This window comes from Martes martes (genome assembly GCF_963455335.1).
Source record: "Martes martes genome assembly, chromosome: 1".
NCBI classification, from domain to species: Eukaryota; Metazoa; Chordata; class Mammalia; order Carnivora; family Mustelidae; genus Martes; species Martes martes.
The window spans coordinates 40,843,830-40,871,003 of NC_137888.1; the positions used below are offsets into that span (position 1 = coordinate 40,843,830).

At 36.1% G+C, this 27,174-nt stretch overlaps 1 protein-coding gene across 2 annotated transcripts in view; it reads left to right on the plus strand.

The window, feature by feature from the left end:
- The window catches only part of EPHA3 (EPH receptor A3), a gene marked incomplete at both ends in the record, with an annotated part of 354,839 nt that overhangs the window by 75,686 nt on the left and 251,979 nt on the right, over positions 1-27,174 (plus strand). For both annotated transcript variants that reach the window (XM_080797891.1, XM_080797892.1), the window contains one exon: positions 25,761-26,421. In XM_080797891.1, coding sequence (XP_080654017.1) covers positions 25,761-26,421 — 661 coding nt within the window. The remainder of the gene's footprint in view (positions 1-25,760; positions 26,422-27,174) is intronic.

Consider the following 27,174-nt stretch of genomic DNA (forward strand, 5'->3'; position numbering starts at 1 on the left):
TACTTTTTAAAACCCCCTTACCATGTTATTTTGACATTAAACTAGTGTTTTAAAAAGGTAAATGTATAATATTATTACATTGACTAAGATATGAAGATAGATGTTGGTAAAGTGACAAGAACATTTATGAAAAAGTAAATATGAAGTAAACATTAATTAACTTAAATGAAATGATTAATTTGGATTTGTAATATCAGTATAATTCTACAAACTGTCCCCTTGTTTTGCTCAACTGTTTATCCCTAGAATAGGTAAATATCATAGAAAATATTTATTGATGTCTATTGTGTGTGTGCATTTGCCTGTGTATGAAAAAGCTAAATTAAGCAGCCGTCTTTACCATAGGCACTTATCTGAGATAATTGACCATGACATAGCTCTGTGGCATCACTTATAGAACTGGGTTGAGGAATGCAATATAATAATTCTCTTGACTTGTTGGAAAAGAAATCTATTATATATTAACTGACACGAATAACTTCTTAGCACCTCAGTCTGTTTTGTTTGACAATTTTAAAATATATTTTAAATTATGTAATTAGTATATCCTAAATAAAAACAAGAAATCTGAAGAAACACAGAATTTTAATGGGCATTTTGTTGTCATCTGTTTTCTCATTTAATTGTGTGTATTATGGAAATAAATGGATTTATTATTTCTCATAGTTACCTCTGTAGTACCAACACATAATTATTTCTTCAATAAAATGTCATTGAAGAAACAAATAGATGAAACACATCTAGATAGGCATAAGCCAGTTAAAGTCATTCTGTAACAAGCACACTGATAACTTCCATGTTGCCAAATTGAATGTCTCAGTCCTAAACCCTCACCTTTCTCAGGTACTAAGAGCATTTGAAAAAGCTTATCATTATTTTATCTTCCCTTTCTACAAACTCTTTCTTCATTTGGTATTGCCTTGAGTGTAGTGGTTTAATAGATTCTAGTCTGTTTAGAAGATGTTGAAAATTTCTGAAGGGAATAAACTTGAGTATTTCTCAAGTATGGATAGGACTAAACAAGGATTGATCTTATATATAAAGTAGGAAGTATACCATAGGCTTTATCTGATACAAAGTGGGATTCTGGTATTAATGTCCAGACTTTTATTACATTGGCATAATATCTGATCCTTTATTCTTTTTTTTTGTTTTGTTTTGCTTTTTTGTGTTTTTTTTTAAATTTTTTTATTTTAATAAACATATAATGTATTTTTATCCCCAGGGGTACAGGTCTGTGAATCGCCAGGTTTACACATTTCACAGCACTCATCATAGCACATACCCTCCCCAATGTCCATTTCCCCACCACCCTCTCCCATCCCCCCTCCCCCCAGCAACCCTCATGATCCTTTATTCTAAGCATAGTATTGAAAACTATACTAAAAGACCTAGCTCTGGTTTGAGCTACATTTTTCTTCTTGAAAAGCTCTGATTTCCAGATGATGTTACTGTGGGTTGTTTGTTGCCTTATATCAATCTGCCTTGACTGAGTTGCTTTTGTTCCAAAAGAGAACCTTTTCTTTCATCTGCAATTTTTTTTTTTATATCAGCTACTCTCTTTAAAAAATCACTTTGAGTACTCTATTTTCAACAGTGGAATAAGTAAGAAGGCATTAATTTTGCCTAGTATGTTCTGTAATTTTGTATTTATATATGCCTTCTATTGTCCACTAGCCCTGCTATTTTCTACAGAAATATAATAATGGAAAATAAATTTTAAGCTCGGCTACTTTTATTTGGAAGCATAATTTCAACATTAGGTCTTAGCTGAAAACAGTCTCTCATTGTGCAGAAACTTGGACTCTTACATACTTCCTGTGCAGCACTATTAAACATCCTCCATCTGTAGCAGTTCAAGGTTTTACTACTTAACCATTTCCTGACACCATGACTACTTAAACTAAAGGGTTTTTCTGCTTCTGTTTTTATATTTTATATATCTCATTGAAATCAGGTCACATTCACCTGAACTTACCTTATTTTTTAACCGTTGCTAAGACAAGCTGATAAAGAAAAATATTTAATGGGGGGGGGCTGGCCCAATTATAATAAAAAAAAAATCTTAAATTCTTTTTCTAACTCTCTTTTCAAAACTCTTTGTTTGCCAGGCGTATCTGTGAAAAAAATCTGAACCAGAAATTTTGGAGAACACAATGATAAATCAACCAAATAACTGGGCACCCAAAACTACACTGACTTGAAATATTAGACTTTTCAACTTTGCATAGATGTTATTACACTGTGTACTTTTTGCTAGGGCTTCTATAATAAAGTACTACAGACTGGGTGGCATAAGCAATAGAAATGCACTTTTCTTACTTGCCAGAAGTCCAAGATCAAGGTGTTGGTAAGGTTGGTTCCTTCAAGGGTGATGAGGAAAGGATCTGTACCAGGCCTCTCTTCTTGGCTTATAGATAAATGTCTTCTTGCTCTGTCTTCCAAAGTCTCCCCTCTGTGTCTGTGCCCAAATTTCCTTTTCTTATGAGGATACCAAGTCATATTGGTTTAGGGCCTGCCCTAATGATCTCAAGGTTATCATCTCTTTATAGAACCTATCTCCAAATATGCTTCCATCCTGAAGTACTGGGTATTAAAACTTCAACACTATGGATTTGGTGGTGGTGGGACACAATTTAGCCCATAACACTTGATTAAATGCTTACCCATTTCCTGTTGTTCTTTTAATTGGAACAATTAAAATATAATTTCTTCTTTCATTAGTTGAGCAAATATTTATTTATTTATTTTTTTTTTTTGTTGTTGTTGGATTTTATTTTATTTTTTTTTTTTTATTAATTTTTTTTTTTATTTTAATAAACATATAATGTATTTTTATCCCCAGGGGTACAGGTCTGTGAATCATCTGGTTTACACATTTCACAGCACTCATCATAGCCCATACCCTCCCCAATGTCCATTTCCCCACCACCCTCTCCCGTCCCCCTTCCCCCCCGCAACCCTCAGTCTGTTTCTTGAGATTGAGTCTTTTATGGTTTGTCTCCCTCCCAATCCCATCTTTTCATTTTTTCTTTTCCTACCTCCCCCCAAACCCCCCCACCTTGCATCTCCCCTTCCTCATATCAAAGAGATCATATGATAGTTATATTTCTCCGATTGACTTATTTCGCTAAGCATGATACCCTCTAGTTCCATCCACGTCGTCGCAAATGGCAAGATTTCATGTCTTTTGATGGCTGCATAGTATTCCATTGTGTATATATACCACATCTTCTTTATTCATTCATCTGTTGATGGACATCTAGGCGCTTTCCACAGTTTGGCTATTGTGGACATTGCTGCTATAAACATTCGGGTGCACGTGCCCCTTCGGAGCACCACGTTTGTATCTTTAGGATATATACCCAGTAGTGCAATTGCTGGGTCGTAGGGTAGCTCTATTTTCAGTTTTTTGAGGAACCTCCACACTGTTTTCCAGAGTGGTTGCACCAGCTTGCATTCCCACCAACAGTGTAGGAGGGTTCCCCTCTCTCCGCATCCTCGCCAGCATCTGTCATTTCTTGACTTGTTAATTTTAGCCATTCTGACTGGTGTGAGGTGGTATCTCATTGTGGTTTTGATTTGTATTTCCCTGATGCCGAGTGATGTGGAGCATTTTTTCATGTGTCTGTTGGCCATCTGGATGTCTTCCTTGCAGAAATGTCTGTTCATGTCCTCTGCCCATTTCTTGACTGGATTATTTGTTCTTTGGGTATTGAGTTTGATAAGCTCTTTATAGATTTTGGATACGAGCCCTTTATCTGATATATCGTTTGCAAATATCTTCTCCCATTCTGTCAGTTGTCTTTTGGTTTTGTTTACTGTTTCCTTTGCTGTGCAAAAGCTTTTGATCTTGATGAAATCCCAATAGTTCATTTTTGCCCTTGCTTCTGTTGCCTTTGGCGATGTTCCTAGGAAGAAGTTGCTGCGGTTGAGGTCAAAGAGGTTGCTGCCTGCATTGTCCTCAAGGATTTTGATAGATTCCTTTCGCACATTGAGGTCCTTCATCCACTTTGAGTCTATTTTCGTGTGTGGTGTAAGGAAATAGTCCAATTTCATTTTTCTGCATGTGGCTGTCCAATTTTCCCAGCACCATTTGTTGAAGAGGCTGTCTTTTTTCCATTGGATATTCTTTCCTGCTTTGTCGAAGATTAGTTGACCATAGAGTTGAGGGTCTATTTCTGGGCTCTCTATTCTGTTCCATTGATCTATATGTCTGTTTTTGTGCCAGTACCATACTGTCTTGATGATGACAGCTTTGTAATAGAGCTTGAAGTCTGGAATTGTGATGCCACCGACTTTGGCTTTCTTTTTCAATATTCCTTTGGCTATTCGAGGTCTTTTCTGGTTCCATATAAATTTTAGGATTATTTGTTCTATTTCTTTAAAAAAAATGGATGGGATTTTGATAGGGATTGCATTAAATGTGTAGATTGCTTTAGGTAGAATAGACATTTTCACAATATTTGTTCTTCCAATCCATGAGCATGGAATATTTTTCCATTTCTTTGTGTCTTCCTCAATTTCTTTCATGAGTACTTTATAGTTTTCTGAGTATAGATTCTTTGCCTCTTTGGTTAGATTTATTCCTAGGTATCTTATGGTTTTGGGTACGATTGTAAATGGGACTGACTCCTCGATTTCTCTTTCTTCTGTCTTGTTGTTAGTGTAAAGAAATGCGACTGATTTCTGTGCATTGACTTTATATCCTGACACTTTACTGAATTCCTGTATAAGTTCTAGCAGTTTTGGAGTAGAGCCTTTTGGGTTTTCCACATATAGTATCATATCATCTGCAAAGAGTGATAGTTTGACTTCTTCTTTGCCGATTTGGATGCCTTTAATTTCTTTTTGTTGTCTGATTGCTGAGGCTAGGACTTCTAGTACTATGTTGAACAGCAGTGGTGATAATGGACATCCCTGCCGTGTTCCTGACCTTAGCGGAAAAGCTTTCAGTTTTTCTCCATTGAGAATGATATTTGCGGTGGGTTTTTCATAGATGGCTTTGATAATATTGAGGTATGTGCCTTCTATCCCTACACTTTGAAGAGTTTTAATCAGGAAGGGATGCTGCACTTTGTCAAACGCTTTTTCAGCATCTATTGAGAGTATCATATGGTTCTTACTCTTTCTTTTATTAATGTATTGTATCACATTGATGGATTTGCGGATGTTGAACCAACCTTGCAGCCCTGGAATAAATCCCACTTGGTCGTGGTGAATAATCCTTTTAATGTACTGTTGGATCCTATTGGCCAGTATTTTGGTGAGAATTTTCGCATCTGTGTTCATCAAGGATATTGGTCTGTAATTCTCTTTTTTGGTGGGATCCTTGTCTGGTTTTGGGATCAAGGTGATGCTGGCCTCATAGAATGAGTTTGGAAGTTTTCCTTCCATTTCTATTTTTTGGAACAGTTTCAGGAGAATAGGAATTAATTCTTCTTTAAATGTTTGGTAGAATTCCCCTGGGAAGCCGTCTGGTCCTGGACTTTTGTTTGTTTGAAGATTTTTGATGACTGTTTCAATCTCCTTACTGGTTATGGGTCTGTTCAGGTTATCTATTTCTTCCTGGTTCAGTTGTGGTAGTTTATACATCTCTAGAAATGTATCCATTTCTTCCAGGTTGTCAAATTTGTTGCCATAGAGTTGCTCGTAGTATGTTCTTATAATTGTTTGTATTTCTTTGGTGTTGGTTGTGATCTCTCCTCTTTCATTCATGATTTTATTTATTTGCGTCCTTTCTCTTTTCTTTTTGATAAGTCTGGCCAGGGGCTTATCAATCTTATTAATTCTTTCAAAGAACCAGCTCCTAGTTTTGTTGATTTGTTCTATTGTTTTTTTAGTTTCTATTTCATTGATTTCTGCTCTGATCTTTATGATTTCTCTTCTCCTGCTGGGTTTAGGCTTTCTTTGTTGTTCTCTCTCCAGCTCCTTTAGGTGTAGGGTTAGGTTGTGTATTTGAGACCTTTCTTGTTTCTTGAGAAAGGCTTGCAGTGCTATATATTTTCCTCTCAGGACTGCCTTTGTTGTATCCCACAGATTTTGAACTGTTGTGTTTTCATTATCATTTGTTTCCATGAATTTTTTCAATTCTTCTTTAATTTCCTGGTTGACCCATTCATTTTTTAGAAGGATGCTGTTTAGTCTCCATGTATTTGCGTTCTTTCCAAATTTCCTCTTGTGATTGAGTTCGAGCTTCAGAGCATTGTGGTCTGAAAATATGCAGGGAATGATCTCGATCTTTTGGTACCGATTGAGACCTGATTTATGACCCAGGATGTGGTCTATTCTGGAGAATGTTCCATGTGCACTAGAGAAGAATGTATATTCTGTTGCTTTGGGATGGAATGTTCTGAATATATCTGTGATGTCCATCTGGTCCAGTGTGTCATTTAGGGCCTTTATTTCCTTGTTGATCTTTTGCTTAGATGATCTGTCCATTTCAGTGAGGGGAGTGTTAAAGTCCCCTGCTATTATTGTATTACTGTCGATGTATTTCTTTGATTTTGTTATTAATTGGTTTATATAGTTGGCTGCTCCCATGTTAGGGGCATAGATATTTAAGATTGTTAGATCTTCTTGTTGGACAGACCCTTTGAGTAGGATATAGTGTCCTTCCTCATCTCTTATTATAGTCTTTGGCTTAAAATCTAATTGATCTGATATAAGGATTGCCACCCCGGCTTTCTTCTGATGTCCATTAGCATGGTACATTGTTTTCCACCCCCTCACTTTAAATCTGGAGGTGTCTTCGGGTCTAAAATGAGTTTCTTGTAGGCAGCATATTGATGGGTTTTGTTTTTTTATCCATTCTGATACCCTGTGTCTTTTGATTGGGGCATTTAGCCCATTAACATTCAGGGTAACTATTGAGAGATATGAATTTAGTGCCATTGTATTGCCTGTAAGGTGATTGTTACTGTATATTGTTTCTGCTTCTTTCTGATCTACTACTTTTAGGGTCTCTCTTTGCTTAGAGGACCCCTTTCAATATTTCCTGTAGAGCTGGTTTGGTGTTTGCAAATTCTTTCAGCTTTTGTTTGTCCTGGAAGCTCTTTATCTCTCCTTCTATTTTCAATGATAGCCTAGCCGGATATAGTATTCTTGGCTGCATGTTTTTCTCGTTTAGTGCTCTGAATATGTCATGCCAGTTCTTTCTGGCCTGCCAGGTCTCTGTGGATAGGTCCGCTGCCAATCTAATGTTTTTACCCTTGTATGTTACAGACTTCTTTTCCCGGGCTGCTTTCAGGATTTTCTCTTTGTCGCTAAGACTTGTAAATTTTACTATCAGGTGACGAGGTGTGGACCTATTTTTATTGATTTTGAGGGGCGTTCTTAGCATCTCCTGGATTTTGATGTTTGTTCCCTTTGCCATATTAGGGAAATTCTCTCCAATAATTGTCTCCAATATACCTTCTGCTCCCCTCTCTTTTTCTTCTTCTTCTGGAATCCCAATTATTCTAATGTTGTGTCGTCTTATGGTGTCACTTATCTCTCGAATCCTCTCCTCGTGTTCCAGTAGTTGTTTGTCTCTCTTTTGCTCAGCTTCTTTATTCTCTGTCATTTGGTCTTCTATGTCACTAATTCTTTCTTCTGCCTCATTTATCCTGGCAGTGAGAGCTTCCATTTTTGATTGCACCTCATGAATAGCTTTTTTGATTTCAACTTGGTTAGATTTTAGTTCTTTTATTTCTCCAGAAAGGGCTTTTATCTCTCCGGAGAGGGTTTCTCTAATATCTTCTATGCCTTTTTCGAGCCCGGCTAGAACCTTGAGAATTGTCATTCTGAACTCTAGATCTGTCATGCTACCTATGTCTGTATTGATTAGGTCTCCAGCCTTCGGTACGGCCTCTTGTTCTTTTTTTTGAGGTGAGTTTTTCCGCCTTGTCATTTTGTCCAGGTAGGATTTGCTTTCTCCTGCTGTGGAATTCCGCTGTTCTTGGTGACTGAAGTTGGTTTTGGATCGGTTTCTTGTTGATCTTCTGGGGGAGGGGCCTGTTGTAGTGATTTTCAAGTGTCCTTGCCGCAGGCGGAACTGCACCGCCCTTGCCAGGGGCCGGGCTAAGGAATCCGCTCGGGTTTGCTTTCGGGAGCTTTTGTTCCCTGAGCGCTTTCCGTAGAGTTCCGGAGGACGGGAATGAAGATGGCGGCCTCCCAATCTCTCGGCCCGGAGGAGCCGAGAGCTTGGGGTTCCGCTCCTCAGTGCGCTCTCAGAGCAAAGCGCCCAACAGTCCCACCTCCCTGGCTTGCGGTCGCGCCTCGAGGAAAGCAGTCAATTGTTGGAGCTGGAGAAAAGCGCCGGGTCGCTTTTGTCTCCGTGGCCTCCGGCCGCGCTCCGAGCCCACCCAGCCTGCGACCGGCACAAGGTAACCCTGGGCTTAGAGCTCACTCCTCGGCTTTGTCGCTATAGCCGGCTTCCCCGCTCCAATACCTGCGAGCTCTGCGGCACTCAGACACCCCCAGTCCTTCTGTGACCCTGCGGGTCCTGGGGTTATGCTGACCCCGCCTGGGTTTCCCCCCAGTTTAGCCTCTGGAGCGATGTCTCCCAGTGGAGCCGACTTTTAAAAGTCCCGATTTTGTGCTCCGTCGCTCCGCCGCTTGCCGGGTGCCGGCCCCTCCCCCCCGGGGTCTATCTTCCCGTCGCTTTGGATTCACTTCTCCGCAGGTCCTACCTTTCAGAAAGTGATCGATTTTCTGTTTCTGGGATTGTTGCTCTTCTTCTCTTTGATTTCCCGTTGGATTTGTAGGTGTTCACAATGGTTAGATAAGCTATCTAGCTGATCTCCTGCTACCCGATGTCGTCTCAGCCTGCTACTTCTCCGCCATCTTCTGTTGTTCTGAGCAAATATTTATTAGATGAACCCTGCTACATATTTTTATAGACCAGAAGATGGAGTGTTAATAAAAAATTAAAGTGGAATTTCTTCAGACTATCAGTGTACTTCCTAATTTACCATAGTTTCTTTGAGTCCCTGTTGTGCCTAGCTAACTTTTTACTTTCACATGATCTGCCCATGCAAATACATAATTTTCAAGCACTCCACTGGATTCTGCAGCTACACAGAGAATTTGTACTCTTAAATATCACAAATTTACCTTCAGGGAGCCGCTTTGGAGAAAAATGTTTTAGCAAATCAATGCAATAGGGAGTAGTATATGTAAGAGTAGATCTATTTAGGAAGTGAAGCGGGTGCAAAACTGAGAAACAAGTGACTAAGCCTTAGCTTAGCGGAGAGGGAAACAAAAATTGTCACTGACAAGGTGCCATAGGAATGGAGACTTGAAGATTGAAGAGTGGCCCACTGAGTAGGCAATGGGAAGCTGCAAAGCATGGAAAACAGGAATTTGATTCCTATTTAAGTGGAAGAGTGGCAGAGAAGTGTCTTTTGGAACTCCACTCCCCCCAAATAGTTATGATAAAAACCAGGAAAAGGAAAAGATAAGCAGAGCCAAATCAACAGAGAAGTGTGATGAAAAGTGCAACCTGTGAATGAGAATGCCTGAGTTCAAATCTCCTGTAACTTCCTAGAGAGTGTTGACAAGATCTTGTATAGTCTTTTGGAAGCTTAGTATCTTCAGAGATGGGAAGAAGATATTAATAATCCTTTAAACTTTAGTTATGAGGATTATATTAGATTATACATATCAAGAACTCAGAAAAATGTCTACTATATAAAAAATCATTCAGTGCTTGATTATGTGGGGGACTAGTCAAGCTGTCTAGTCTCAGCACCATCCAAGAGGAGAATCCTAGGCATTTGTTCTAGAAACCACATTATAGTGTTCATTAACTTACATTTGACACCTATAGTACTGTTGGATGATTGCTGATATTAAAAATATGTACTCTGGGCCCTTTTGGATCCAGATTTATGGGGGTAAGAGTTAAATTATCTTCAAAATAACAAGGTTAATATTTTAAAGCAGTGAACTATGATAATGGATAAGGGTAAAATATGCTATACATAAAACCAATACTGTGTGTGTGTGTGTGTGTGTGTGTGTGTGTATAATAAAATAGTATATATCACATATATATTATATATGTTAAATCTGGTAAAATAAATACTAAATTATTTATTACAACCTAGGTGGTTATGGGATTTAAGAATTAGCCCTCAAATAACTAGAGTGTAAAATTCACTAGGACATCTCACCAGAACATCTTCTTTCAAGTGTACTTATAAAAATCTGGAAACCTGGAGTTAATATTAGTTTTCCTCAGTATAGTACCATAACCTAATTCATTACCCAGAATTGACTTGGGTTCTATATTTTGAAGGGGATCATAATGCAAACAAACTGGTACACGTTACCATTTTAAGTGCCAAATAGCTCTGGAGGCTGAAGGCTTCTGGAGACATGTAATATTAGGAAAATAACATTGGGAAGCATCCTGCTACTAATCTAGCACAGACAACTGTTAAAAAATACCAGCTTTAGCCTCATTTGATCTAGAGATCAGAACTGGCCATCAGTTGTATAATTAGAAAGAGAATCTAGAAAAATATTTTTAAATAAGCGTATTTTGGCATACCTACTATTTATACCTAAACTTTAAATTTATCTATGGAGAGTCTCTGAGATATTTTGTAGAAAGTTGAACAAAAATTAGTTTGAGGTACAATGGCATAAAATTTTAGTTTATGTTAATATAAATTTGAAAATTCAAAATAATATATTCTGTTGAATACCTTCTCTTTAAGTGGGCCATTTACAGGATACAGGAATATTTGAGATAACACATGCAAATAAATGGTCAAGCTGTGAAGAAAGAAAACAAGAACTCTAAGTTATGACTGATTTTTGGATTCAGTTTTTTTTTTTTTTTTAGTTCAAAATGGCTTTGAATGTAATTATTATTTCCCCAATTGATAATGGCCTTGGCATTATTATAGGAGTAATTGTTCCAGTTTGATAAACCTATTTTGTACAACTTAATTTGTCATTAGAAAATTTTTCTCAGTCATTTTTATTTAAATCAATTCCTTTTTCTTTAAAAAAAAATTAGTACACAAAATAATGTTCTGAATATATGCCATTTAGTTTTATAAGTTTCTCCCAGTATTTTTACTTGTTATCTAAATGTTAGATGAATATTATTGGACCATTTTCCATGCTCACCATGTTTAAATTTTCATTCATTAATATTTTATGAACATCTCATGCATTACACTTATCTCTAATCCTGAGCACCTGGATTTTTAGCATTCCACTTTATTTCATTGTTTTTACTTCTAATCACATCCAATTTGGACTGTGAAACACTATATGCTGTATATTGTAGAACATATATGATCATGTGGTAGTTTTCATAGTGGAATATTTACCACATTTATTTTGTTTATAGTTGTCTTTAAGTCAGGATTAAAATAGAGTTAAGTCTATTCTCAAATATTCTTTCGGAATGTAGCTTTTTAAAAAATACTAATATTTCAAAACATGTTTAAACATACTATAAAATAAAGCAACAGGTTTCATCTAAAAATATAGCAATACCATGCTCCTGCATTTGTTTCAAACCCATTAATTTTTGCCTGTAACCAAGGGGGAATTTCCAGTTGAAACTTCTATGGGTTTCTAGTGGATCAGTGTTCTACCAAAACTGACATTAAAATCAGTCCTTTCTGTCTTATAGAGGGAGTATGGTTTATTGACACTAATATAGGATGGAACATAAGAACTGAACATTGGTTGGTCTAGTTGGACGCTTATTAGCATTATGATATTGGATGTTTTCATCTCCAGATGTCAATTTTTTTACTAATAAGGAAAGTCTCAAGGTATCTTTATGTGGTAAATGGATATTCTAGGCTCTGTATCTGTGGACTCCTCTGAATCTTTTCTGTTCAACTATAAAAAATTTTTTTTAATCACAATTACTGACTCAATCTCTTTTATAATGCTTTCCTTAATTCCATAAAGTTTTGGAAAAAGCTATGTTACCTGAAAAACAAAAATATTTTTATAAGTCACCAAGTCAGCAATATCCTTCTGTTTACTAGTTTATTCTTCTCAGACCATATGCCTTTTATTCTATTCTTCATATTAAATAAAAAAAAATTTATCGAAATTCTCTCCTGTCTGCTATCTCCGACTTGGTTTTTTCGTATTTCAATCTTACCTCTATAATGCTCCTTTTCCAGCAGTATTTACTATATTTAACTTAAAAACCTTATTGTTATGTGGAGATGATTTCAATATAGATGCTTTGAAAGAGCAATTTTTATAAACATTCCTTTCATCAGCTCATCTTTCTCTTCTAACATCTAAACATAATGCATTTCAAAAACGGTCTCTAAAATTCCTTTTTCTTCTTTTTTAATCATTGCAACCATTTCCAAAGCTTTAATTATGCAACTTCAAAACCTGAATTTCTACTCTTATACTCCCTTTTCCCCTTGACTTCTAGATGACCTTTCTAACTTTTGAAATTGTCTTTGTGTTTCACATTGACATAATAAACTTGGCTTATATTAAACAAAACTGCTCCTCTTCTTCCTATAATTTTTCTTACCTCTGTTGCTGTCTCTCTCTGCTAATGACATTATTTTTAAGTCACCAACACAGATTACTGGAAAATACGAAAAGCTTTGTAATGGAAGAGTTCTGAGTTTGAGTCTAGATTCCACCATTTAACGGGTGTCCAATTTGGGGCAAGTAGTTGGCTCTCTTACTAAGCTTTCCTTTGTCTCCTCTATAGAATTAGTTGATAATAGCACCTGCTGCATAGAGCTTTTGAAAGGATAAAATGATGCATTTCTGAGAAAGCCCACTACTAGTAACATCCTCATAAAATAGTCAATATGATTATCAAAAGATATCTTTAAAACCTGAGTCATTTTCAGGCTTTTAATTTTCTCAAGCCAAATATCCATCAGTTTCAAGTTGTAGTCCTATTCCTGAAATACTACTGTCTTTCAAAAATTAACCTATTCATGTGTTCATTCAATTAATGGATGATGTAGATCCCTGTCAGGTGCTGGGAATCAATAATGAGCAAAATGGCCAAACTCCCCTCACTGTCCCTTAACTAACCACAATAACTCTCAAATTCATCTCACCTCACTCCTCCTCCAGTCCATCCTAAATACTCTTGTCAAAGTGATGTCCCTAAATCTGATCTTTGTTTCAATCTTTTGAATGTTGAGAAAAACCTCATTTACATTCCAGACTATTCACGAGATCATCTCCCACTTATCCAATTTTCTACTGTTTCCTGTAAAGTTACCAGATTGAGGTTCTCCAATGCGAGTCCTATTTGTCCTCTGCTCACATCCAAGATTGGACCTTAATTCCTCCAACTTCCCCACTCTTCCCCTGCTATACTCTTTTTATCCCTCTTCCTAGGACTCACCACATACATCTCACTCCTCGTGGTTTTTTACTCCAGATATATTCCTTAGGGTCTTCTATTTCTTTTTCCTTTGCCGTGAATGCTCTTTCCTGATGGGTCCATACTTCTTTACTCAAATATCTCCTTAGTGAATATCAAATATCTTCCTCTGGCTTGAGCCATCCTTTCAGGCCTTTATTTAAACATCTCCTCTCTGGTGAGGTCTTTCTGAGCTGTTGTTTTTAAATCCTCCAATCCCCAACTGTCTCCTTGCTTCCTTTATTGTTTCTTCTTAAAACATGCTACTACATAAGAAAACATAAATTTTATTCTTTATCTTGTTTGTTTTTTGTTTGTTTCTTAGCCTGTCTCTTCCACTAGAATGAAGGCTTCTTGAGGAGAGGAATTTCAGGTCATTTTTGCTTGTTGCTATAAATCCAGCACCTTATAGAATCCCTGGTATATAAAGGGTGTTTAGTAAGTAAATGCTGAATTAATTAAGGAATCTTCATTCTCTCACTTCAGCAGCTTCATGATAAACACTCAGTTGGTATTTTTGTGTTTATATGCATTTTCCATCTTGCTTCCTCTGCCTGGATTTTTTTTTTTTTGTCCTCTTTTTCCATCATCACCTATTTTTACAAGTCGAAATTCCACTCATGTTTAAATTTCTTGCCTAAATGCCACCTCTTAGCTGCTATTCTCTTTCTCTGGTTTCACACTGGTGATTGCCATTCTTTGATGGATATATCACATTCTCCACCCTCCTCTAATGTCCCACACCCAATTCATCATCAAGTCTTTTGGCTCTATTACCAAAATAATTCCAGAGTTTGATCTATTCTCTACAAGTAACATCCTGTCCTCTGTCACCTGAGCTATTATAATAACCTCCTAATGATCTCATTTCTTAGACCTTTTCTCCTTACAGTTCATTTCCTATACAGCAGCCCTTAACCTTTTTAATACATGAGTCAGACCATGTCACTCTTCTGGCTAAACCCTTTACTGAATTCTCATCTTGTTTGAGAATAAAATCCAAAGTCCCTCACATGGTCAATGAGGACCTAAATGCTTTTATATTCAACTACTTCTCTGATCCGGTATTTCACCCCTTCGTGCCTGGATCACTCCTTTTCAGCCAGAGTGGCCTCTGTGCTCTGCCTGGATTTTTACACCATCCCCAGTCTCATAGCCAACGGCGTTTGTGCTCTCAGCCTGGGTTGCTTTATTAGCAGATATGCTCTTGGCCTGGCTTCTCACTTCATTCAAATGGCTGCAAAAATGAGACCTCTTTCCCAGTTACCTCATCGAAAATACCATCATAATCAACCCACTGTCTCCTCTTAACCTACTTTTTATCTCTGTTTTTGTTTGTAATGAGCGTCACCACTACACCTATTGTGTGTGTTCCTGTGTGTGTCTGTATATGTGCTTACTCTTTGATTTCTTGTTTTCTTTCAAGTAGAACATAAGCTTTATGAAAACACTGTGGCTTTCTTATTATTTTTTTCATGAAGGAGAAGAGGTCCCCAGGACATAGAAGAGTACCTGGACTGCAGTGGTATTCTGTGGAATAAATGAATGACTGTCTACTGTTAGACTTACAGACACATATTTCTGTTTTTAAAATGTAATATTTTCAAGGGCAGGAAACCATGACTTTGGCATCTTTATCATAATGGTAGTACCAGAAAACAATTTTGTGACTTGTAAGCGCTTGATACATACTTATTTTACTTCATTAGCAGGTAAGAACTATGTAACCACTTATTAACTATCAATTTCATCTATTAAGCAAGTGAAAAATCCTATGTGAAACTATTATTATCTTTATGTAGATATGGGATAATTGGCATAACACACTGATCAGTATGGAGTAAAAGCATAATTATATATATTTTTATTTTTATTTATTAATTTAATTTATTTAGTATATATTTATATTTTATTAAACTATTAAATATGAATGGGGCACCTGGCTGGCTCAGTTGGTTAAGCATCTGAGTCTTGGTTTCGGCTCAGGTCATGATAACAGGGTTGTGAGATCAAGTCCCAGGTCTGGCTCTGTGCCCCGCAGGGTGTCTTCTTAAGATTCACTCTGCCTCTCCCTCTGCCCCTCCCCCCAAAAATAAATAAATAAATCTTTAAAAAATAGCATATGACTGTTTACATGTTATTCAGGTGGATTATATTTATAAAAAAGACTAGTGAAAGGAATTGAAGGGCAATGTCTAATAAAATTATAGAAATATATGTAGTACTTGGTAAAGTGTGGAATATTATGGGCAAAACTCTCACTCCACATAGAATAGCAAATTTATCATAGGTAAAAGATAGCAGACTCATTTATAATAAAAATGTGAAGTAGTCCAATATTCAGTTAACTTTTGTCATTTACTATATTGATTAAATTTCAAAACAGTTAAACAACTACACTTGTCACAATTTTGATAACCTTAAATAAATTTGAAGGAACACTAGAATAGTAAAAATAAATGGAAACAAGGAAAGTTTGAATTTAAAAAAAAGAATTGTATTATTTTATAAGGAAAAAAATCTGTGTATTCTGATGACATTTTCTGTTAACTTCGTTTTATTTTTAAGATTTTATCTATTTGAGAGTGAGCAAATGAGAGAGAGAAAGCAGGAGTGGGATGGGGGGGGGGGAGAACCAGAGAGGGAGGAGCAGTTTCCACTGAGCAAGGAGTCCAACTTGTGGCTAGACTCCAGGACCCTGGGGTTTTGATATCAACTGAAGGCAGCTGCTTAACCAATGAGCTACCCAGACACTCCAACTTAGCTTTGGCAGAGTAATAAATAATATTTGTTTACTGCTTCCTGTGTGCTGCACACTATTACACCTATTTTAAATGGATAGTCCACTGTTATTTGCATCTCCAGAGTTTGCTATTATTTTTTTTCCATTTTATAGATCTGTAAATTAAATCATAGTCTGTTGAATCTTCTATTAAGTAGCAGAGCTAGGTTTCTAATCCAGGGACCCTTTGTCCAAAGAGTTTAGACCCTTAATCTGGGCTCCCTAGGATACTCAATGAAGAAAGAATTTAAAAAGTCCCTTTGAAGCAAGGTTGCCCTCCCTGTGGAAAGAACTGAAGAAAAACTCCACAACTTTAAAATCATTGCTGTAAAGCAGCTTACATTTCAGGGAATTGCTCTCAAGAATCATACTTACTGTGTTAAAAATAAACTTAGTTATCTGAAGATCTATAAAACTTAGCATATGTTCCACAGTGACATGAGTTAATTTCATTTCCGTCACTGTGAGTGCTCCACAGGTATATCGTAAATTGCTATGAATTACTGTGGCTGTGACCCATTATCATAGCAGGAAATTACATGAATCTCACAACTGATATGAAATGTACTGCTGTCACTGCTATGCATTAATTTCTAAGTAGTTGGCCATTTGTAATAATTCTGTAAATGTCCATCTTAGCACAGTTTTCAGTCCAGACAAGTTAAGCCAATGTGCATGGAATTTCCCCCCATTATTTCCAAGCAGTTATACTGAATTCTAAAATTACCTTTTTATTGGACAATTTCATATTGAACATTTTTCCAAAAATTGGAAACATGATATTTCAGTGTCCTAGTCCCTAGTAATCAAAGGAAATTTATTCCATAAAGAGTAAAGTCATTTGTATATATATAAATAAGACCACAGAATGAGAAAACCTCTGATAAATATAAATTATTTTTTCAAATTTTATGGAATAGATAAATGGTTTATTAAATTATTTTTAACCATATTGAACTCTTTGCTGAGATAAGTTTTAGATAATGGCATACTTCATGGTTGTTGTCCTAAGAATAACATATTCACAATTATGTCTCATATTATAAATAGAAATATTTCACCCTTAAAATCACAACTGCATAGTGTAAATTACACTTTTCTTGTATACCCTTTGATATTGACATTTATGCCCTTGCAGAAAAAAATTAATTCAAATAGCAGGTTTAATTGAAAACTTTTGACAATGGTGAATTTATATAAATTTCCCCATAGTAAACTTTATATTTTCATACATTGTATCTGTTGCATGTCATTTCCTCTGACTAGAAATTCACTTTTTTGGTAGACTTTTAAGGATTTTTATTTGTTTTTGAAAGTTTTTTTATTGCCACCCCACCATCTCCTAGACTTTAGGAGTCCTTTTCTTCATCTTCCAAAATTTTGTCATCATCTATTCTAAAAATCTTTATTATAATTCTGCTGACACATAGCTCCTAGAAATTCACTCCCCACTTTTTTTTTAATTGCAAAAATGTTTATAAACATGGAATGGATTTTATCTAACTCAATAGGGCCACTCTTTGAGACATAACTATACAAAATAGTGATTTTTAAAATTCAATGCACTATTTACCCAAAAGCATAACTCCTGTGCTTTTTTAGTTATTTAAGTTTAATATTAGGCATATTTTGTGATATTTAATTTTTAGTAAATTTAGTAAATTGGGTACTTGATTTTAGGCACGAGCTAGATGTTTGAGAGGAGGAGATTAACCAAACCAGAGACTGTATAGAGGAGAAAGAATAATGAATAAATAAATTATTGACCATGTCTTTTCTTCGAAGGTTTTGTTTATTTTTTTGAGAGAGAGCGCTCAAGCACAAGCTGGGGGGAAGGCCAGAGGGAGAGAGAGAAGCAGACTCCCTTCTGAACAGGGAGCCTGACTCAGGGCTCAATTCCAAGACCTAGGGATTATGACCTGACCTGAAGGCAGGCAATTAACCAAGTGAGCCACCTGGGTGCCCCAACCACATCAGATTCCTCATATCAGAGAGATCTTATGATAATTGTCTTTCTCTGATTGACTTATTTTGCTTAGCAAAATCTTATATCCTTCTATAATCTTTTGGGAAATGTTCAGTGTACATTCATTCAATAGAGGTTGTCTTCTTACAACCTCTCTTCTGAATCTTTGCAGTGGCTTTTCTATAACCCTCTTCTTTTCTTTGGAGAATCAGCTCCCAGTCCAGAGCTAACTATGTGCCTCTTTTCAGTGGTTACTCACTGTAGCAAATAAAGACAAGGCATGCCGGGTGATATTTCCACATTGGCCCAGGCCTTTCTATTCTAAGTAACTGCCCACAGACTACTGCTCAGTGTCTGTACTGGAATCCATTTCCTTAAACAGGTTCTGTTCCCACACACTGTTCTGTTTGCTCACACTTAATGGTTTCCCACAATTTTCTTTACAGTGGAAACCCTTCCTTTTCCCACAGCTCCTTGCCATATCTTGAAGAACAAGCATATCATCATTTGCCTCATGCAACACTTCTGCCTCTCTCTGTCTAGCATCAACTTCTGGATACCAAAAATCACATGTAACTTATCTTTCTACTATCCATGATTTCTAACCTAAGCTTTACATGGAAATATTTAATAATTTTTTTTAAGATTTTTATTTATTTATTTATTTGACAGAGATCACAAGTAGGCAGAGAGGCAGGCAGAGAGAGAGGGGGAAGCAGGCTCCCTGCTGAGCAGAGAGCCCGATGTGGGGCTCGATCCCAGGACCCTGAGATCATGACCTGAGCCGAAGGCAGAGGCTTTAACCCACTGAGGCACCCAGGCGCCCCAAGGAAATATTTAATAATTTAATAAAACTTCTATGAGAGAGACATCTAGAAGATCACAAGTCACCACAGAAAATCACAGTAAGAAACTACCAAACTATAAAAAAAAGTAACAGGTCTAAAACTAGTTTTCTTGCCTTCCTACCAGGAGAAATACGTGCTTGAAGGTAACTCTCCCACACAGTTTAGATCTTTTTGTAATGCACACACTTTGCATTTACCACCAAATGTGAAAGAGAAGAACACTATGATGAAATTTACTTTATTTGTTATAATAGAATCTTACAAATCTTTATGGGAGGTTGATGAGGTTATTCAGGTGAGTCTCTATAAGCCATGTCCAGGACTGGGCAAACCTAAAATCTTCAAACAGTTGGGATGAGGGCTGAGCAAAAGGCCATTCTACAGAGAAGAGGAAGTGCTATCAAGAAACTATCTTGGAAACTGGTATTGGAGTATGCAGCCAAGTCAACTAGATAGTAGAGGTGAATAATCCAGTTGCAAGGGACATAGAAAGTTGCTTCTCAACGTTAGGGATACGTTAGAATTGCCTAAGCAATTTAAAAACTATTAGTTTGAATAGACACACATGAAGCAATAGTTTTAAAAAGCTCCCTGGCTAAGGTTTAGCTGGAAATAAGAACTATCAACGTAAGGAAGTAGATAGACTGTGTGGTCAGAAATATGGCACAATCGCCCACAGGTGAAAGATGTGACAGCCTCCCTGAGAGCTCAGCACAGTACCGTTGACTTCCAGCTGGAAAGAAGATGACCAAAATCAAATAGTCGAATGGTGGAGCAGAGGACACTCTGGTTTTTGCCTCAGTCAAGAGGCTTAAGGAACTGAGAATTACTGAGATTGAACTATGAGGTACTGGCTAAAGTAAAGACAGAGGATCCAATGTTGTCCTTGTAGGGGACCCAAGAACCACCCCCTTCACCAGCAAACTCTCTGAAGGCACTGCCGTTAACAGCCTCCTGCTTATTACAACTATAAAAAGTACCATGGTGCATCCAATGTTACTGAGAATTCTGCACAGGTCTCTTATATCATCTGGGTCCTAACTCTTCATCTCACTCTCTGAAATCTTTTGTTGGCTTTCCTTATTAATAATCTCTGGTCAGGGTTGCCTGGGTGGCTCAGTCAGTTAAGAGGCTGCCTTTGACTCAGGTCATGATGCCATGGTCCTAGGATGGAAACCCCCCCACCCCCCATCAGGCTCCCTGTTCGGTGAGGTGTCAACTTCTCCCTCTCCCTCTCCCCCTGCTTGTGCTCTCTCTTTCAAATAAATAAATGAAATCTTTAAAAGAAAATAATCTCTGGCCTTTCATTCCTTTCCTGTTTTTTTCAGCTCTTTTCAGTATACTTGACCCAAAGTGGGAAGTTGTCCTCTCCATTTAAATAAGGCAATTCTAATTTGATGGTAATAAACTTTCTGCAGAATATTTAGGGGTTGAAAGTAGCTGGGGGAAGTGGATAGTAGTCATTTTATAAAGACTGCCAGCCATATTATCCCAGGCATGCCCCTTTTGGGCATTTCTATTCTTAGACTCTAACCAAATGCTGGTTTATCATCTACCTGATGTTGGTTTTCCAACATCAAATTCCCATCTCTCTCCTCAATTCCTGATTACAAATGTAAATCTCTGATTTGGCCAAAAACTGACATCGACAGCAAGAAAATTAAAAAACAAAAAACAAAAAAACAGTTGTATTCCTCATTTCTTTCCAACTGTTTTACCTTACTCTACCTTTTTATATAATACTATTAGAAATATATGTTTCTGTGTGTGTGTATGTGTGTGTGCTCTTCAGATCAGAATGGGCTAAAAAACTATTTATTAAAAAATGGAAATATAATGATTTTTGTAGATATAGCTGTGCCTCACACTTCGCAGTGACATTTTTCCTGTAATAAGTGGTGATACATATCCATGGGGAAAATGTCGATGCATAGTAAATATTCAAATATTTTTAGGATGACCACTGAATTTTGAAATGGCTATGTGTGTGTTCAATGGGGATTAAACATGGGATTACGAAACATGAGGGGAGAAAGAGTAACATGAATCAACTTAATATTACAATTATTGAGTGCAAGATTAGCCATCATTAGCATTTTGCAAAGTGCAGCATTATGTGTTTCTTATTAGCCATTGAGATGCAAATGCAGTATTATAAACATAAGAATATTGGTGATCATTTTCTCTTTATTGTCATCTGTAAATTTCTAAGAAATTGGCTTCAAATCTCATAAGGTAAATCATGAAAAGTTCTTTTTCTTATTTTTTAAGCATTTCCCAAACTGTGTTAGCCTAGGCACTAAACATATTGCAGGTTCTTAAAGAAAATGTAAGCATTCTCCTCCTTATTGCCTCTATGCAAGTAGCTAAAAATGTATCCAAAAGCGTAATTAATATAAGTGTAAGTCCATAATTACTATAATTGTGATTTATCAGAATGATAGTTATTAGGTTAAATGCTAACTAATTATTAAAAAAATATGTTTTCCTCCCCAAATACATGTTTCACTCAGTGACAAGGAACTGTTCTATCTAGAAAAAAACAAATTGTCTCTTTTGTATCCTACACTGTGTTTTGATAGTGGGGAGGTTTACCTTGTTTCCGCTTCTGGGAATAAGTTTCAGAATGACATTTTAGGGATAGGAAGTCTGGATACATGATTTTCTTATGGTTGTAATAACTTGGAAAAAGAAAAAACAAACAAACAAACAAAAAAGGAACTCAGTTCTGGCCTGTGTGGTCTAATAATTAAAGCTCAGAATAAGAATCTGGGAATTAGACTAAACATCAGAAGTGGTGATTTTGGGGAATTTAAACCTTTAGAAAAAATTTGACTTCTTTCTGGTTCTGTACCCCCTTCTGCTGAAGACAATCTTACTGCTGAAAACCCCTTGCAGAGACTTTTTTTTTAATTAAGAAAATAAAGGGAAATATGCTTTCTTTGTACCACCTGATTCTATATGTCACCAATTCTATATGTCACCCTTTTTTTTTTTTTTGAAGATTTTATGTATTTATTTGAGAGAGAGAGAGGATGAGAGAGAGAAAGCATAAGAAGGGGGAGGGTCAGAGGGAGAAGCAGACTCCCTGCCCAGCAGGGAGCCCAATGTGGGACTGGATCCTGGCAGGATCATGACCTGAGCTGAAGGCAGTCGTTTAACTGAGCCATCCAGGTGTACAGTTACCCATTTTTTTTTTTTTAACCCAAGTTTTCCTTGGGATAATTACTATGGCAATATAATATTTCTAATAGTTTATGAACATTACACATTAGCTCTTGGAGTAGGAAGAAAGGGTAAACATGGGCATTCTTTAAATTTCTAAAGTGTAAACATTACAGCCACAGCTTTAATTAATGATTTCTGTTGCTCCTACTGTTGAGACAAATGCTCATTTAGGGATTTTATTTCTACTGTCTTCAGCCTCCAGCAAATGCTAGGGCTTGGGAGTTGTTGTTTTTGCAAGTGGAGTGACTAGGCAAACCACCAACACTTACAAGCAATATGGTTTTCATTAAAAATTAATGAAGTAATAATTGTTCTTTGCAACCTTTTATGTGCAAAGCATGATAGTGCTGGTTGCATTATCTTCTTGCAGTGTATACCTCTGCATTCAAGGACTTGTGATAGCTTGCCAAATTAACATTGAGAGGAAAAATGTTGAACTAAAATGAGACCTCCATAATTAAAATCGCATTTTATATCAAATTTTGAAAATCTGTGTATGGTCATCACCTCCATTTGATGTCTAGTAAAGTAATATCCGTAGCAGGAATATTTACAACCAATTCATCAGTTGAAATACAAACTCATATCTATTCTGATTTTAAAAAAAAAAAGACAAAAAAAAAAAACCAAACCCCAAAACACCTTGACCTAAGAAATTTTAAGTCAGTTGATTTATTTTTAAATAATAATATCCATGATCTAATTTTCTGTAAAATGTCCATGTAAAGCATTTATTTTCTGGAGTTTTACTAGTTCTGTCATAGTTCTTTACAATGTTACTATACAACTAATATAATAATAAAAGGATTCCATGTAATACTGACTTTTTAACTTCAGAGTTTTTCGAAGTTCCAACTTCTGTTCACTCTTTATGTTTTTCTGATATTAAACATATATATATATAAATTTTACTTTGACTGTGACTTTACTATTAAAGGCAACTCAATGTAAAATCATTAGAACTGAGAATCTACATACACTTTTTTTCTTACAAGCACCCCGCATAATACATTCATAGAGTGGATGTTTGAAAGTGGTATATTAGTGGTTATTAAAAGTACAGGGTGGGCATTTTCTTTTCTTAAGATATATATTTTTTTAACATGTCTAGGGTTTTCTAAAACAGTCTAAATTTATTCTTTTTTTGGACTTTTGGTGTGACAGTTAAGTCAAGCCAATTTTTCTTCCAGAAAATGGATGCCTTTCTTATATTCTAGACCCTGAATGACCAAGGTTATTAACATAAATAGTACTTTTTATTGTTTGCTTTTGTTTTGTTTTTAGGTTAGTAGAAGAGCAAGGGAGAATAAGATGTTTTTGAAAACTGTGTTTATCACATTGGTGGGTTCTACAAATTGGATTTGATAATTCAAACACCCTAATGTAAATAATTTATTTTTTTCTAATGTGGTTCAAAGGCGAAATAAATGTTATACTTCTTCCTTGTGGTTGCCATCAATTCAATAAATTAGTATTTCATTTAATGTTGTGAATTGAAGCTATGGATTGGGATTCCTATGTGTTTTTACTATACATAAATGGAAAAATGTTCATCTGTTTTAAATGCCATTGATTTAGTTAAGGATTAAAAACCTGCCATTCCTGCTGAAAATAATTAACTCTCTTAATGGAGAAAAGAATTCAGAACTCATTTCTAATGGGTTTCACAAGGATTTTAGTTATATGTTTATTTAAATAATTAAAAATCTTCTGTTTTAAGAGGTTTATATTTGCACTCCCTTGAATGAGTCCTACATATATTATGAGAAAAAAATAATTTCTATACATCTCTCAAAAGATGAAATTGTATGCTGCATATTATGGAGGTTATGAAGAGGTCCAAAATGTAGCAAATGCATATGGAACAAAATTAAACTAATCTTAGCATTCATCATGGATTAAATTTATAAATGCATAAGGCATTTAATAAAGGTTGTATAGTACATCTGAGAGAAAAAAGAGAGGGAAACAAACTGTAAGAGACTCTTAAAGATAGAGAATAAACTGAGGGTTGATAGGGAAGAGGGTTTGGGGGGTGGACTAGATGGGTCATGGGGAGTAAAGAGGGCACTTGTGATGAGCACTGGCTGTTTACATAAATGAATCACTGAATTCTTCTCCTGAAACCAATGTTGCACTGTATCACTGTATGTTAACTAACTAGAATTTAAATAAAAATTGGGAAAAAAGAAAAAATAAAGATTATATAGTACAGAGAGTTTCTTAAGAATGATAAGGGTATGGAAGACTTCAAGGAGAAAAGAATATGGTCAAGTTGGTGTTATACCATAAACAAAAGAAGATCTAACACGGCTTTTGACAACAGTAGAAAAGTTCACGCTCCAAGAACGTAGTATGTGAAACATGTAATTCACTAATCTCCATTCAAACTTCTAGAAAAACATGAATGGATTTTGGAATTAGTTTTTGGAAGCATGCCAATACCAAACTAAAGAGGTTGAAGTTATTTGTGTAGACAATGCACAGCCCTAGAAGGCTTTGAATTCTAATATAACATGACAAAAGAGAGATTTTCCTGGCAGCACAAGGCAAAATTTGGCATGGCAAAAAAAGTGTAGACACAGGTATAACAACAGAAATAGCTGGTCTAGTAGTTGCCGAATCATAAGTAGGACCACAAACCACGTGATGCCAACTTAAAAGCTTCCCAAACCTATTCAGGATCACAGAAAGCAGTGCTTCACTGAAAGACTTCCTGAAAAGTCTTGAAACTTTTTAAGTGTTTTTGCATTGAAAAAAATATTAGCATAACCTTAGCTGCTGTAATAACAAAACCCCAAATAGCCACTTATTTCTTGTTTGTGTAAAATTCAATGTGAGTAAAAGATATTAAGAACTGAAATGTTCACTACATTTGCATCTTTTGTTTTCTGTGTATAACTATTAGATTTTATTTTGTTAGCAGAGGGAGGCGTGTTTGTATTTTTACTTCAAATTCTCTTTTGTAGTACACCAACATGTATTCCTTGAAATGACTGAGAGTGTTAAAAAAATGTCATGTTTGGAGATACATGGTAAGGACATCATTTAGATTCATCTCATTTTGCCAGATACTGATTTTACTAAATTCTAGACCAAATTGGGAAAAGATGAATAAAAATTTATTTTAGGCAGCAGTATTTTTAATTCTCTTTTAAAATAAATAAAACACAAAACCATCCGTACAACAGAACCATTTCATAGTGTTATTTGAGATAACCAATTTGAGGTTTTGATGTTGAAATATTTGTCTAGGTATAATCAATTGCTAAGCAACATTTTTCCTGAATATCCCACAAACCACAATACAATTCAAATGTATTCATCAACATTATAAATTACTTAGTGTCAATGAACTCAGAGAACCTTGCAAATAATAAACCTACATATAAGAATGTTACGGAATTGCTCCATGTTATGATCTTTAATGAGTAACACTGAACTTTATTAATTTTGTATATCCTGTGATTCCATTAACACACTCATTTGTATTCATTATTATTCATTATGCTTCACTCATTAATTCTGCTTCTCATTTTTTTTCCTCCTTTGATGCTTCAGTGGGAAGAGATCAGTGGTGTTGATGAACATTACACACCCATCAGGACTTACCAGGTGTGCAATGTCATGGATCATAGTCAAAATAATTGGCTGAGGACAAACTGGGTCCCTAGGAACTCAGCTCAGAAGATCTACGTAGAGCTCAAGTTCACTCTACGGGACTGCAATAGCATTCCACTGGTTTTGGGAACTTGCAAGGAGACTTTCAACTTGTACTACATGGAGTCTGATGATGATCATGGGGTCAAATTTCGAGAACATCAGTTTACAAAGATTGACACCATTGCAGCTGATGAAAGTTTCACCCAAATGGATCTTGGGGACCGTATTCTGAAACTCAACACTGAAGTTAGAGAAGTAGGTCCTGTCAACAAAAAGGGATTTTATCTGGCGTTTCAAGATGTTGGTGCTTGTGTCGCCTTGGTGTCCGTGAGAGTGTACTTCAAAAAGTGCCCATTTACAGTGAAGAATCTGGCTATGTTTCCAGACACAGTACCCATGGATTCCCAATCCCTGGTGGAGGTTCGAGGATCTTGTGTTAACAATTCTAAGGAGGAAGATCCTCCCAGGATGTACTGCAGTACAGAGGGTGAATGGCTTGTACCCATTGGCAAGTGCTCGTGCAATGCTGGCTACGAAGAAAGAGGTTTTATGTGCCAAGGTAAGAGTCTTCTCTGTTTTTCTTGTAGTGGTGTTGCTCAACTGTGAGTTTATTATCACTGAGTAACTGAAAGAAATGAATCTAGCCTGAACTCAATTGGCAGCGAAACATGCCTCAAACTGAACAGTCTATTTATAGACCAAATTTATCTCACTTGATGTGTTGATCCACAGTTCGTTGTAGAAATATTAGCAGTGTTTGACTGTGTGGTGCTGGCCTGTACCCCACGAGAGGTGTTAACATACGCTATTTTTAAGTTTTGTCTTCTATTTAATGACTCTGGTATTATAATTCTAGATCAAGTGAAAGAAAAAAATTCTGTCTCTTTTATGTAGAGGAAAGAAGCACTGGCACTCAGGTAATCTAATTCCAACAGAATTAGATTGACTGTATGTTTTTCTATTTCACAGTGGTATGTTCTTTATTTTTACAAAATACAGCCTTCAGTGATGCCCGTATGTCAAATACCTGTTTACTTACAATGCATTAGTGCTTTAATAAAGATTATTTTATTTATTAAAAAAAAAGATTATTTTATTTAAAAATCCAGGGTTTATACCTTAGTGTTTGATGTATAAAGGGTTAATTTTTAAAAAAATTATTTTGTTTCATGGTTTGGCCCTTTAGGCTGCCCAGGAGAATATCTGTATCACATCTTAGGCTGGATGTATATTTGATACTTAATATGATAGCAAAGAATCTGAACAGTTACCAAGATGATTTTTATTAAAACTTTCTTTGCATTTGAAATAA